The sequence below is a fragment of the Bufo bufo genome, chromosome 8 (assembly GCF_905171765.1).
Source record: "Bufo bufo chromosome 8, aBufBuf1.1, whole genome shotgun sequence".
In the NCBI taxonomy this organism is placed as follows: domain Eukaryota; kingdom Metazoa; phylum Chordata; class Amphibia; order Anura; family Bufonidae; genus Bufo; species Bufo bufo.
In genome coordinates, this window is record NC_053396.1 from 219,319,404 (window position 1) to 219,333,497 (window position 14,094).

The 14,094-nt window shown below is 50.6% G+C and overlaps 1 protein-coding gene across 5 annotated transcripts in view; it reads left to right on the forward strand.

Annotated features, from left to right (window-relative positions):
• The first annotated feature begins 2,566 nt into the window (after positions 1-2,566).
• Positions 2,567-14,094, forward strand: part of OCRL (OCRL inositol polyphosphate-5-phosphatase) — a 49,922-nt gene continuing 38,394 nt past the window's right edge. For 2 of the 5 annotated variants that reach the window (XM_040442117.1, XM_040442120.1), the window contains exons 1-7: positions 2,567-2,637; positions 4,739-4,818; positions 6,464-6,543; positions 6,897-6,935; positions 10,429-10,542; positions 11,130-11,246; positions 11,630-11,756. In XM_040442117.1, coding sequence (XP_040298051.1) covers positions 2,608-2,637; positions 4,739-4,818; positions 6,464-6,543; positions 6,897-6,935; positions 10,429-10,542; positions 11,130-11,246; positions 11,630-11,756 — 587 coding nt within the window. In that variant the 5' untranslated portion in view covers positions 2,567-2,607. The remainder of the gene's footprint in view (positions 2,638-4,738; positions 4,819-6,463; positions 6,544-6,896; positions 6,936-10,428; positions 10,543-11,129; positions 11,247-11,629; positions 11,757-14,094) is intronic. The other 3 variants (XM_040442118.1, XM_040442121.1, XM_040442122.1) reach the window with 3 other exon arrangements.

Consider the following 14,094-nt stretch of genomic DNA (forward strand, 5'->3'; position numbering starts at 1 on the left):
TTTCACGAACCATTAGGAGGAAATGCTGTGAAAATTAACTTTCAGCGCTACTACGTCCGTGAAACACGGATGACACGCAGACAGCAAAAAACCGACACACAGATCCCTCACGGACATCTTCTCAGAGACATCACTGACCACGGATCTCATCATGGACGTGTGAATGAGGCATCAGGGGCTCTCCTGTCTGCAGAAAGGTTGGAGTTCACAATTCTGACACGTCAGGGGCCCTGTGGCCCTAACAGCTGGTGACTGTGGCTCATGTGGGCAGAGTAAATATACAGGTTGCCTGCAGCGCCCCCTGGAGACGGCGTCATGGCGTTTTTGACAATTTTGTTAAATACCCCAGAGGCTGACAACTAGGGATGAGCGAATCGACTTCGGATGAAACATCCGAAGTCGATTCGCATAATACTTCGTTAGAATACTGTACGGAGCGAGCGCTCCGTACAGTGTTAGAATGTATTGGCTCAGATGAGCCGAAGTTATTAACTCGCAAAGTCTCGCCAAATTTTGCGTAATAAATTCATAAATAAATTTCTACTGTAAAAAAAACATTTCCTGAAATCGAGTTCGGTTCCAAGGTGCCACTCATCGGAGCCAATACATTCTAATACTGTGCCGAGCGCTAACTCCGCACAGTATTCAAACGGAGTGGACGTTTCATCCGAAGTTGATTCGCTCATCCCTACTGCCAACCAAGTCCCAGGAAGCCTGGTGTGAACAATTCTGCAGCGATCTGTCCAACAGATCTGCCAGTGATAAGGAATCTTCAGATCTGCTTGCTGTCATTGAATTGATCCATTATAATCTGTCCTAACCTCAGCCTGAGAACTTACAGTTGCTTTGGTTAGCACATTGTAACAAGCGCGGCAGATCTGGGAAAGAACGGGTCAGGAGGGATTTTCAGCCTCTCGGGAATAGTTCCATTCACAGACACCAAGCGGCTTGGGGAGACGTCAACTGCGAAAAAAGGGGGTCAGTCAGCACATCCCAATGTGCGGGGGCACACTGCCAAATAAGTGTAGCATTAGCACCAGAATGTTTTCTATAATGATGGCGTGATTGTACTTTATTTGTGTTTGCGGAGTGCTGTTGCATTGTCTTTTTTTATTTGGGGGGGGCGGGGGACGTCAGTGAACGGCAGCAGCGGGTACGTGACCAGAGACGGGACATTACACCTCCCCTCCTGTGGGGGCAGGAGCCTTGGTCATGAAATGGAGCAGCGTTGAATAGGTCAATGGAGTTGGTCTGGGGGTCGGAGCGCCCCTTTAATCATGTGATCCGCCTGTAAATAAAGGCCGGTCCTTCAGAGCTGGTTGACTCCTGCTTCGCCCTGACTCTGACCTTTACCCTGCCTCCGGACCTGGCCTATGTCTTGACCCCTGGCCCGTCTTCTGGTTTCTCCTCACCCTCTGCTTTCTTACGTCCTGACCGCTCTCTTGGTGAGGACCCCGACTTTATGTCTACCATGGCCTCTGCTTTCCCGGCAGACAATCCATTGCCAGCCGGTGACCTCCCTGCGGAGAAGCGGGGTGCTGCCTTAGACTCTGAACCCCAGGCCAATGGCGGTTTAACTATCTGGTTCTCCAGTAAGAATTGTGACAGGTGATCAGGCCGGTGCTGACAGTGCGTTACAATGTATCAGAGCAGGTGGAATGTCTCTAGACTGGATACATCTGTAACAAACCCTCAGCTGTGTTAAGTCTGTACAGGAGTTTGCAACTTTTGAAAGTAAGCAAGAATGTTGCCATTGACTGACAGCAAGCAGAGATCTTACAACAACAACAACAAAAAAACAGATTTGACAATAAGTTGCTATCTGGTCTCAGCGCTTAGAACGCCAACGAAACGCGCCAGAACGCTATGGCGAATCCTCTCCGGACGAGTCCATCTGAATAAACGCTTGTATTCTTCTTGACATGGCGATGCTGCAGGACTGCGCTGTTCCTCTGTTATTCCTCTTGGAAAGGTGTGAGTAAATTGACAACCATTTGTCCGTACAAAGGGTGTCAGACGGTGCGTGGACGCTCCGTCCGCGCACCGTCTGACGCACTTTGTACGGACGCCCCCCTCTGACGTGGAGAAAGGTCATGCCCAGTTGTCAATGTGTTCATACCAGGAGCAGCACAATGCAGAGTTCCATGTGCAGATATCATGTCCACCACAACCCGTGGTCTCCGGGGTAACCCAGCTGAGCTGCGATATCTGACATCATATTTATAACAATGGTACTGTCTGTATGTTCCTGCACAATAAAGTTACAGAGCTCGCCGTGCATGCTGGGAGTTGTAGTCAACAGATACAAAATTCTGAGCGCTAGAGGCTAAGACACAAAGTAGCGGCGGCCGCCATGTTTCTGGAGGCTCTAGAGACGGAGACAGGTCATGTGACGGACAGCTTCCGGAGGTCATGTGACTGGTATCTGATCACGTGACGGCTAGACGCTTGGAAGCGAAGGCTGCAGCAAGCGCTTCTCACCACAAGGAGGCAGCAGTAGTACAACCAGGCGAACCATGTGATGACGTCACTGGAAGGAGGTGGAGCTGGGAGGCCGGGAGTAGAGGCCTGACAGGGAGCGGAGGAGACAGACCTCTGACCGGAGACATGGAGCGGCCCCGGCCTGGGGTGGACCCTGTATCCTTCACCTGACGGCGTGTGAGGAGGCACCGGTTAGATAGACCTCATACATGTACACGGGACCGGATACAGACATCATACATGTACACCGGGCCGGATATAGACATCATACATGTACACAGGACCGGATATGGACATCATACATGTACACAGGACCGGATATAGACGTCATACATGTACATGGGACCGGATATACACATCATACATGTACACAGGGCCGGATATACACATCATACATGTACACAGGGCCGGATATACACATTATACATGTACACAGGGCCGGATATACACATCATACATGTACACAGGGCCGGATACAGACATCATACATGTACACAGGACAGGATACAGACATCATACATGTACACAGGACCGGATATACACATTATACATGTACACAGGGCCGGATATACACATCATACATGTACACAGGGCCGGATACAGACATCATACATGTACACAGGACAGGATACAGACATCATACATGTACACAGGACCGGATATACACATCATACATGTACACAGGACAGGATACAGACATCATACATGTACACAGGACCGGATATACACATCATACATGTACACCGGGCCGGATATACACATCATACATGTACACAGGACCGGATATACACATCATACATGTACACCGGGCCGGATATACACATCATACATGTACATGGGACCGGATATACACATCATACATGTACACCGGGCCGGATATACACATCATACATGTACACCGGGCCGGATATACACATCATACATGTACACAGGACCGGATATACACATCATACATGTACACCGGGCCGGATATACACATCATACATGTACACAGGACCGGATATACACATCATACATGTGGACAGGATTAGGGATGAGCAAATCGACTTTGGATGAAACATCCGAAGTCGATTTGCATAAGGGTCCATTCACACGTCCGTGTGTGTTTTGCGGATCCGCAAAACACGGACACCGGCAATGTGCTTTACGCATTTTGCGGACCGCACATCGCTGGCACTAATAGAATATGACTATTCTTGTCCGCAATTTTCGGGAACGGAAGTGCGGGTCTGCATTTCCGGATCCGGGCCGCACATCGTGCAGCCCCATAGAAATGAATGGGTCCGCAATTCCGTTCTGCAAAATGCGGACGTGTGAATGGACCCTGATGATTGTTTAGAACACATCGCGCAGCGAGCGCTCCGTACAGTGGTAGAATGTATTGGCTCTGAGGAGCCGCGGTTATTACTTTGCGCAGTCTCGCCGGACTTCAGGTAATGACTTCAGAAATTTATTTTTACTGTAAAAAAACTTTTACCGACCGCGGCTCCGGATCCACGTTTTATGTGAATCGACTTCAGATGTTTCCTCCGAAGTGGATTCGCTCGTCCCTGGACGGGATCTGTGGGTCATACGTACTGCGGTCCCTGGACAGATCACGTCTCTGCCGTGTACGTAACGTTTTCTTCTCCGGTTACATGTAAAGCTGGTTTTATTCTGCCAAGGAGCAGAGCGTTGTGCCCGCCACAGCTGCAGAGCGGCACACGGGCAGGGCTCAGGCACACGGCTGTGATTGGTCTGTGTTTCTGGCGGATCTCCCGGGCTGTGTGATGGCGGATCTTCTGTACTGCACTGTGAGTACACGGCTCTAGCACCGTCATCCGACAGAGACCGACTGCATCATACATCGCTACCACACATCGGGGCAGAGATCCAGCAGACGCCTGGATCGGTCACAGTCGTGTGCCTGAGCGCTAGGTTCCCACCCTGCACATATAACCCCATTCACATGTATGTATCAGAGTCCAGGTTACATTTCTGACACCAGCGTATTGATAGTCTCCAACAGCCTGCAGAACCTTGGTGCAGCTCTGGTTGTGACTGGAGACAAGTGCATTAAATCCTTCAAAGTCAGTGCAAAATAATTAAAGGCAAATCCATGAAATGTGACTCCTGAGCCACGTGAGCGCCGGGTCCTGTCTGTTCAGGACATCACATCACTGGCAGGACCTAACCTAATATGGCCCCGTGTCACTGCCCCTTTAAGAACCCCTTGCAGGTTTTACATGTGAAGTAATTTCCCTGACTGGGTGCACATGTGGTGGAGGGCACCGAGGTCACCCTGGGGAGAAGGGTGCCGTGTATGCTGATCCTGAACCAGCGGGGCGGCCAGTATGTGTAAGTACTGCACTGCTGTGGAAATCACATGTCACACTCAACTCTGCTACATCTGTGATACCTACAGGATAAGTAATGTATGTACACAGTGACTGCACCAGCAGAATAGTGAGTGCAGCTCTGGAGTATAATACAGGATGTAACTCAGGATCAGTACAGGATAAGTAATGTAATGTACACAGTGACTGCACCAGCAGAATAGTGAGCGCAGCTCTGGAGTATAATACAGGATATAACTCAGGATCAGTACAGGATAAGTAATGTATGTACACAGTGACTGCACCAGCAGAATAGTGAGTGCAGCTCTGGAGTATAATACAGGATGTAACTGAGGATCAGTACAGGATAAGTAATGTATGTACACAGTGACTGCACCAGCAGAATAGTGAGTGCAGCTCTGGAGTATAATACAGGATGTAACTCAGGATCAGTACAGGATAAGTAATGTAATGTACACAGTGACTGCACCAGCAGAATAGTGAGTGCAGCTCTGGAGTATAATACAGGATGTAACTCAGGATCAGTAGAGGATAAGTAATGTATGTACATAGTGAGTCCATCCGGCAGAATAGTGAGTGCAGCTCTGGAGTATAATACAGGATGTAACTCAGGATCAGTACAGGATAAGTAATGTATGTACACAGTGACTGCACCAGCAGAATAGTGAGTGCAGCTCTGTAGTATAATACAGGATGTAACTCAGGATCAGTACAGGATAAGTAATGTATGTACACAGTGACTGCACCAGCAGAATAGTGAGTACAGCTCTGCAGTATAATACAGGATGTAACTCAGGATCAGTACAGGATAAGTAATGTATGTACACAGTGACTGCACCAGCAGAATAGTGAGTGCAGCTCTGGAGTATAATACAGGATGTAACTCAGGATCAGTAGAGGATAAGTAATGTATGTACATAGTGAGTCCATCCGGCAGAATAGTGAGTGCAGCTCTGGAGTATAATACAGGATGTAACTCAGGATCAGTACAGGATAAGTAATGTATGTACACAGTGACTGCACCAGCAGAATAATGAGTACAGCTCTGTAGTATAATACAGGATGTAACTCAGGATCAGTACAGGATAAGTAATGTATGTACACAGTGACTGCACCAGCAGAATAGTGAGCGCAGCTCTGGAGTATAATACAGGATATAACTCAGGATCAGTGCAGGATAAGTAATGTATGTACACAGTGACTGCACCAGCAGAATAGTGAGTGCAGCTCTGGAGTATAATACAGGATGTAACTCATGATCAGTACAGGATAAGTAATGTATGTACACAGTGACTCCACCAGCAGAATAGTGAGTGCAGCTCTGGAGTATAATACAGGATGTAACTCAGGATCAGTACAGGATAAGTAATGTATGTACACAGTGACTGCACCAGCAGAATAGTGAGTGCAGCTCTGGAGTATAATACAGGATGTAACTCAGGATCAGTACAGGATAAGTAATGTATGTACACAGTGACTGCACCAGCAGAATAGTGAGTGCAGCTCTGGGATATAATACAGGATGTAACTCAGGATCGGTACAGGGTAAGTAATGTATGTACACAGTGACTGCACCAGCAGAATAGTGAGTTCAGCTCTGGGGTATAATACAGGTGCTGGTCCCCTGACATTTTCTCTCCCCTCAGGTTGACCATCCGGACTCCGGGTAAATCTGCCGCCAATGACGAAATCTTCCCAATAACGAGCAGCTTCAAATGTGTTCAAGGTACAGTCTTCACCTTTCCTTCGTCTCTCTGCTCAGTGACCCCCAGGCGGCAGAGTTCCTTTTCTGTGTTATTTATACCTAAATCCTCTAATCTGGCATCCGATCCTCCAGAAACCTCGATCATCCGGCACCGTATCTTAGCTGCAGATCTTGTGCTAATCCGGAGGCTCCCCTCGTCTTCCATTGGTGCCGGATTAAAGGAATTTTCCTCGCTCTATTACATTATAATTGTCCCCGAGCTGCTGACACCAGACGTGTTCTTACTGAGCCCCGTAATATAAGCCTTGCCTCACAGCCCCGCGCCCCTCCCCCGCTCTTCCTTTTAACACATTCTCCTCTCTTGTATCTTCCAGAAGCAGAAGAGACTCTTCTCATTGACATTCCTACTAACAGTACGTACCGGGCCTGTAGTGCTCCTCTACTTACCCTGCGGGTGCTTGGGTCCCTGGGGGCTGAAGGGCGGGGGTCCACTCCAGTCCATCGTGGGACCAGCATTTGTTGGATACTGTAAAGTTCTCCATCTTTTCTAATCTACTTTAAGATCTCTGCTTTCAGTCAGCGAATGAAAATATAAAACCTGTGGCTCATAACAGTGTTATTAAAATCTCCTCTACTGAAGGGAGCGCCCAGGAACACGTGAGGAGACCCTCACCTGGCTTAACGGTCCGCCACATAAATCCTTCCCCTGTGATATCCTGCAGGGATGAGAAGCGTCGGCCCCTGCGCTGCGGACGTAAGGATGGGCTGCGGCTTTTCTAAAGCACAATGTCTCCGCACCTGTGGTTTCATCCACCACGTGTGATGGCGCACTACTAGGCCTGTGTCTGGAGAACCTCGGTGTCTCATACCGAATGGTTCCATACACTTCCAGCAAGCAGAGGTCCTGATCAGGCCATCAGTCACACCTTATATGGTAGAGGCCGGCGGATATTATTGAGGTCGTCTTCTCGCTCCCCGGTGACCGCAGCGGATCTGACGCCTCTAATCTCTCCTTGCACGTTTTAGTTGCCCCGACTTCCTTGACGTCTGTGGTTTTCTCTCTTCCTTTGCTCGGGTCCACGGACAGTGTGGCCGTGTGTCTTGCATTTCCTTTATTGTCTTCCCCTGTCTTCATTGTTGGGTGCGGAGAGACTCTTCCCATCGCCTCAGTACCACTTCTGCCACGGCCGCCCAGATGTAAATAATGTTTCCAGTCACTGACAGCCAGCAGAGATCTGTGGAGGTTTAGATTTGGACTTTTACTGTGTAGTCTTTTTTTTTTTTGAGAAACAAATAATTTCCTTATTTATTCAGCGTCTAGTGATTATTATCCATCATAGACGATAGGATATGGTGTGAATGGGTCCTAGTGCCGGGACCCCCAACACATCTTAACCCCCTCAACCTGTGCATCAGAGAACCAACCTGTGGAGCAGTCCATTATTAGCACCTCAGGGCCGGTTTTTGTGACACCCCCCCCCCCCCCCAGTGGAGCAGTCCATTATTAGCACCTCAGGGCCGGTTTTTGTGACCCCCCCCCCTCCCCCCAATTATTATAATGGGTACTCTCTAATTATTGGGCAGGAAGCAACCATAAAGCAATCAGAGGATTTGTCCTGAAACCGAGGAAATTGCAGTAATAACCTTCAGCTAAATGCAGGGATGACTCACGCGTTCCGGCCTCCCTGGTTATCTGCTACGATCACAGCTTCCATGTTTCCATCATCATGTTTTGCCTGGAAAATTTAAAGTGACACGGCCACGTGGATGGCCCTGAGCTCCAGCGGGCCCCGGCCCCCTCTTCACTTGCGTCTTCCTGTGGTTAATGTATCAATAGAATCTAGATACAATGTATCAACTTCCTCTTCTGTAACCGTTTCAGTCCTTGTTAACATTTGTCTTCATATCTGGCATGTATCTCTATCTGGGAAAGCTGAGTGATCCGTTCCTATAGACGTATGGCGGTCCGGTCCTTTGTATTAGTCGCCTCTCCTCTCTAGGACCGTCACCCAGCTTTCCTCGAGTCGTATCCCCTCCATGTTCTCATCAGATTCATTGTTTTCTTCTTTCTCATCTCAGATTAACCCTTTCCCATGATCTATTATTGCGCCCAGCACCAGATTTTGACGCCTTCCCATTAGGCTAGAGCTGCACGGCAAATGTGGCCCTTTTTGGTCCCCCCTGATGATGGTGGCTGTGGTCGCGCAGAAGTCCAGCAGCTTTAGATGTTTGCTGGTCCCAGTGCGACCACATTAACCGTCACAAGGTGCGATTTCGTAGTGATCTTATGTCTGTTGCGCTGGAAGCCTTGGCGCTATGACACTGCCTGCTGCTGGGGATGTCTGTCCCCCGCCGGACCCCCAGAGAGTGGTGCCAAGTGGACAGCCGCACGAACCGGCTGTCCGGAATTTATCTCCGGTGGGAGGTCATTGAGCTTTGGTCAGTTACAGATTGAATGGTTTTCAGCCTCCACGTGATGCAGATGAGGCTCAGTTCACACTACGTTTTTGATGCCCATTATCGGACAGAAGCCAGAACGGTCCCTATGGCCGAACCCCCAGTATTCTGCAATATCGCTGTAGACTGCTCGTCTTTCCTGCCCATACTATAAGCTGAGAGTAAAGCTCCCTGCAGCATCACCCTCCCTGTTCTCCGATGGGCAGGACTTTGCAGCGGCTGCGGGGTGTGTGGAGTATATTCAGGGATCGGCTTGCTGTAAGTAAATATCTCTATTGTCTTCCTGGGAAACCTGTTTGTTCAGTCTCTTTATGGGATTACACATTGAGGATGAAAATGAGAAGGAAAAATCCCCAAACCTACTGTCTGGTCTCCGGCTGTAATTCAAATGGATTTTAATTAAAGGGGCTCCTAATGCTCCATCCAGAAAACGGCTGATGATCATGAGGCTCCTCTGCCAGGACCCGCACCCTTTGCTTAGTCCTGTACTCCAGTCACATCCATTCTTCTGAGCTCACTCCTCCCTGCAGCCCCTGCCTGTTCAGAGTCTGTGCAGAGCATGCAGCTATTACCTCCCTGCAGCCCCTGCATGTTCAGAGTCTGTGCAGAGCATGCAGCTATTACCTCCCTGCAGCCCCTGCATGTTCAGAGTCTGTGCAGAGCATGCAGCTATTACCTCCCTGCAGCCCCTGCATGTTCAGAGTCTGTGCAGAGCATGGAGCTATTACCTCCCTGCAGCCCCTGCATATTCAGAGTCTGTGCAGAGCATGGAGCTATTACCTCCCTGCAGCCCCTGCATGTTCAGAGTCTGTGCAGAGCAAGGAGCTATTACCTCCCTGCAGCCCCTGCATGTTCAGGGTCTGTACGGAGTAATGTATACAGCTGCATTCACAACCGTCTCCTAGCGGTGTGAGCAGATTCACAGATTGTGTTGGGACTGGTATCATTCAGAATTCAGCTCCGGATGTGACTGGGAGTATAAGATGGTGAAGCACAGGATGTATCTGCTGGCTCGGTACCAATTTTGCGGAACGGGTGCAGACCCATTCATTTTCAATGGGGCCAGAATGTGCTGTCCGCATCCGCACTTCCGTTCCGCAAAAAAATAGAACATGTCCTATTCCTGTCCATAATTGCAGACAAGAAAAGGCATTTTCTATGGGGAGTGCCAGCGATGTGCGGGCCGCAAAATGCAGAATGCACATTGCCGGTGTCCGTGTTTTGCGGATCCGCAATTTGCGTATCCCCAAAACGCACACGGACGTGTGAATGCTAGCTCAGGGCTGTGCCGTGGTGTGCTCTAAGGATTTTTAGCATAGACTGGTAGTTGCAGAGCATGAAGCGGCCAAGTGACGGGCACCTCCCTGTCCTGTTTACAGCACCCAGAATACCACTGTAGGTGCTGCTTGCCTCCTCATACCCATTGTGCTCATCTGTGTTTGCATCCAGGTGGCTGTAAGGTGAGAATCCAGGCTGACCCCTGGTCCATGGAGCGCTTATTCGAGATCCCAGATGAGGAGCGGTGTATAGAGCTGCTGAGCGAAATGCGTCTCGTACAAGAAGGTGAGAAGGGACTATGGACGTCTAATGCGCCGGGGTAGGGGGCTATAATAAACAAATGCATCGAGGGGGTGAGGGGGAACTATAACCAACTAAAACCACAAGGGGCGCTATGCTCGCCTATTGCACTGTCCTGTCATGGAAGTATGTTGCAGTGTATCAGCCCAGGTAACATGTATTGGTCCAGCCTGCTTAGGTCTGTTTGGGTTTTTAACCTGACAGCAAGCAGAGCTCTTAATGATAGTGAGGAGGTGGGGGGGGGTAGCCTTACATGGCGCCATTTCCTCTTATCCCACATTTTCTGGCGCAGTCGTTGTCTCATTCGCAGACCATACCCACTTATCTGTTCACCTGGCAGATTTGATGATCGCGGAGGGAGTTTACAGTAATGAACATGATCGCCTGCGACATTTTACACGTTCAGATCACGAGAAAACCTGACGCAAACTGAGCTCATTCCAGTACCAGAAGCGGCCATGCCAACACGGATGGCGCTGTGACGGTTACTGCAGTGAGCGCCACAGCTCTTTATTGCGTCTGCCTCCATGTTGTTTCCCGGAATCCTCCGCTAACCTTCCGTTTTTAATTGGCAGGTGCCATTCGCAGTAAACCCGTTCGACCAGATAAAAAAGAATCATCGAATTGGTACCAACCAGCAGAGACCATACAGAGCACCCCCGGGGCCCCGCCGCAGCCCGCGCTCTCAGGTAATGACTCGTATCAGGGCACACGATATTCTTCTCTATTGTACACGTGTGTAAATGTAATGTAGACATGGGTGTAGCCATGGCAACCGGAACAAAGACCTCCATTCTTTACACTGCTAGCTGCCTCTGAATGCAAGTACTGCATCCTTTCATCTCCTTCACTGCAGTTATCCACACAGCGCCACTCTCCTCCACGTGGCCATGTCTGGTGCTGCAACAAATTCCTAACCAAATAGGACTAACTTGCAGTCCACAAAACAGCCACGACCACATGGATGGTGCCAGTGAGCCAAAGAGTGAATCACACATAGGTGGAATCTAATATCCTGTAATAAACGGTCCGGGGTTAATACTGCAACGTGTCCTGCTTTTCTTTCCCTCAGGGAAACTGGGGTTTGACGATGATTTCAGCAACTCGAATCACGTGAAAAGGAGAAATCTGCAAAATCAACAGCAGGGATCGCGGAGAGAACCCCCGCCACCTCCGCCGCCGCCGCCCCCGGACAGAGCGTAAGTAGCGGCTGGGAGGAAATCTATCATGTTGTGTTTAGGCCAGGTTATTTCTCGGTGGAGCCAGGATCGGTATGGCCATGGCTTAATTCGGATGAGGATTATTTCAGGTTTAGATACCTAGACCGTGGAGTCACTTTTCTCATCTCGACGTACTCCAGTTACCTCCAAAGCTGCATTCTGATTTCCTGTTAGCACTCAAGTTCAGGTTGCACTCAGCTCTCCAGTGTGTAGCTGTCTGGGGTATATGCATTGGCACAGCTCTGACGAATTAACCCCTTCCTGCATGCTGATACAATGTGCCAGGAGCATCAGGTACTTGGTCACCTTGATGTTCGATAATGTCAGGTGGTCATACACTAGGAAAAGGATGCCTGTAATACACGGCTGCACTACTGCCCCTCCTGCCGGGATACTGCTGCTATCCATGGCTTCATTCCAGAGAAAAAGTAATTTTAATCTATATGCAAATGAGCAGTTAAGTGCACTGAGGGCGGGCCTAAGCCACTCTGTGCCCCCCCCCCCCCCCCTGCTTCATCTGCCAGACCCACATTCTCCTTCTAGGTTCCTGCACATTGATTTCGGCCCGGCTCTGTCAATGAGAAGCAGGAGGAGCAAGGATGCACTGAGTGGCTTGGGTCTGCCCTCTATGCACTTAACTGCTCATTTGCATATAGATTAAAAGTCGCTTGTTTTACAGAATGAAGTAACGGATTGCTAAGTAATAGTTATAGATAACATTTAGCTGTTAAACTGGTGACTGGTATAATTTTATGTGCATCTGGATGTGACTGGAGAAGTCAGAATGTAACTCAGTGAAGTTACCCGTCAACATGGAAAATTTAACAGGGAAGACAAAGGATGTGTGGAGATGGAGGGCAGGGGCGGGAAGACAAAGGAGGTGTGGAGATGGAGGGCAGGGGCGGGAAGACAAAGGAGGTGTGGAGATGGAGGGCAGGGGCGGGAAGACAATGGAGGTGTGGAGATGGAGGGCAGGGGCCGGAAGACAATGGAGGTGTGGAGATGGAGGGCAGGGGCGGGAAGACAAAGGAGGTGTGGAGATGGAGGACAGGGGCGGGAAGACAAAGGAGGTGTGGAGATGGAGGGCAGGGGCGGGAAGACAAAGGAGGTGTGGAGATGGAGGGCAGGGGCCGGAAGACAAAGGAGGTGTGGAGATGGAGGGCAGGGGCGGGAAGACAAAGGAGGTGTGGAGATGGAGGGCAGGGGCCGGAAGACAAAGGAGGTGTGGAGATGGAGGACAGGGGCGGGAAGACAAAGGAGGTGTGGAGATGGAGGGCAGGGGCGGGAAGACAAAGGAGGTGTGGAGATGGAGGGCAGGGGCCGGAAGACAAAGGAGGTGTGGAGATGGAGGGCAGGGGCCGGAAGACAAAGGAGGTGTGGAGATGGAGGACAGGGGCGGGAAGACAAAGGAGGTGTGGAGATGGAGGGCAGGGGCGGGAAGACAAAGGAGGTGTGGAGATGGAGTGCAGGGGCCGGAAGACAATGGAGGTGTGGAGATGGAGGGCAAAGGCCGGAAGACAATGGAGGTGTGGAGATGGAGGGCAGGGGCGGGAAGACAAAGGAGGTGTGGAGATGGAGGGCAGGGGCGGGAAGACAAAGGAGGTGTGGAGATGGAGGGCAGGGGCCGGAAGACAATGGAGGTGTGGAGATGGAGGGCAAAGGCCGGAAGACAATGGAGGTGTGGAGATGGAGGGCAGGGGCGGGAAGACAAAGGAGGTGTGGAGATGGAGGGCAGGGGCGGGAAGACAAAGGAGGTGTGGAGATGGAGGGCAGGGGCCGGAAGACAATGGAGGTGTGGAGATGGAGGACAGGGGCCGGAAGACAAAGGAGGTGTGGAGATGGAGGGCAGGGGCCGGAAGACAATGGAGGTGTGGAGATGGAGGACAGGGGCAGGAAGACAAAGGAGGTGTGGAGATGGAGGGCAGGGGCAGGAAGACAAAGGAGGTGTGGAGATGGAGGACAGGGGCAGGAAGACAAAGGAGGTGTGGAGATGGAGGGCAGGGGCGGGAAGACAAAGGAGGTGTGGAGATGGAGGGCAGGGGCCGGAAGACAAAGGAGGTGTGGAGATGGAGGACAGGGGCGGGAAGACAAAGGAGGTGTGGAGATGGAGGGCAGGGGCGGGAAGACAAAGGAGGTGTGGAGATGGAGGGCAGGGGCCGGAAGACAAAGGAGGTGTGGAGATGGAGGACAGGGGCGGGAAGACAAAGGAGGTGTGGAGATGGAGGGCAGGGGCGGGAAGACAAAGGAGGTGTGGAGATGGAGTGCAGGGGCCGGAAGACAATGGAGGTGTGGAGATGGAGTGCAGGGGCAGGAAGAC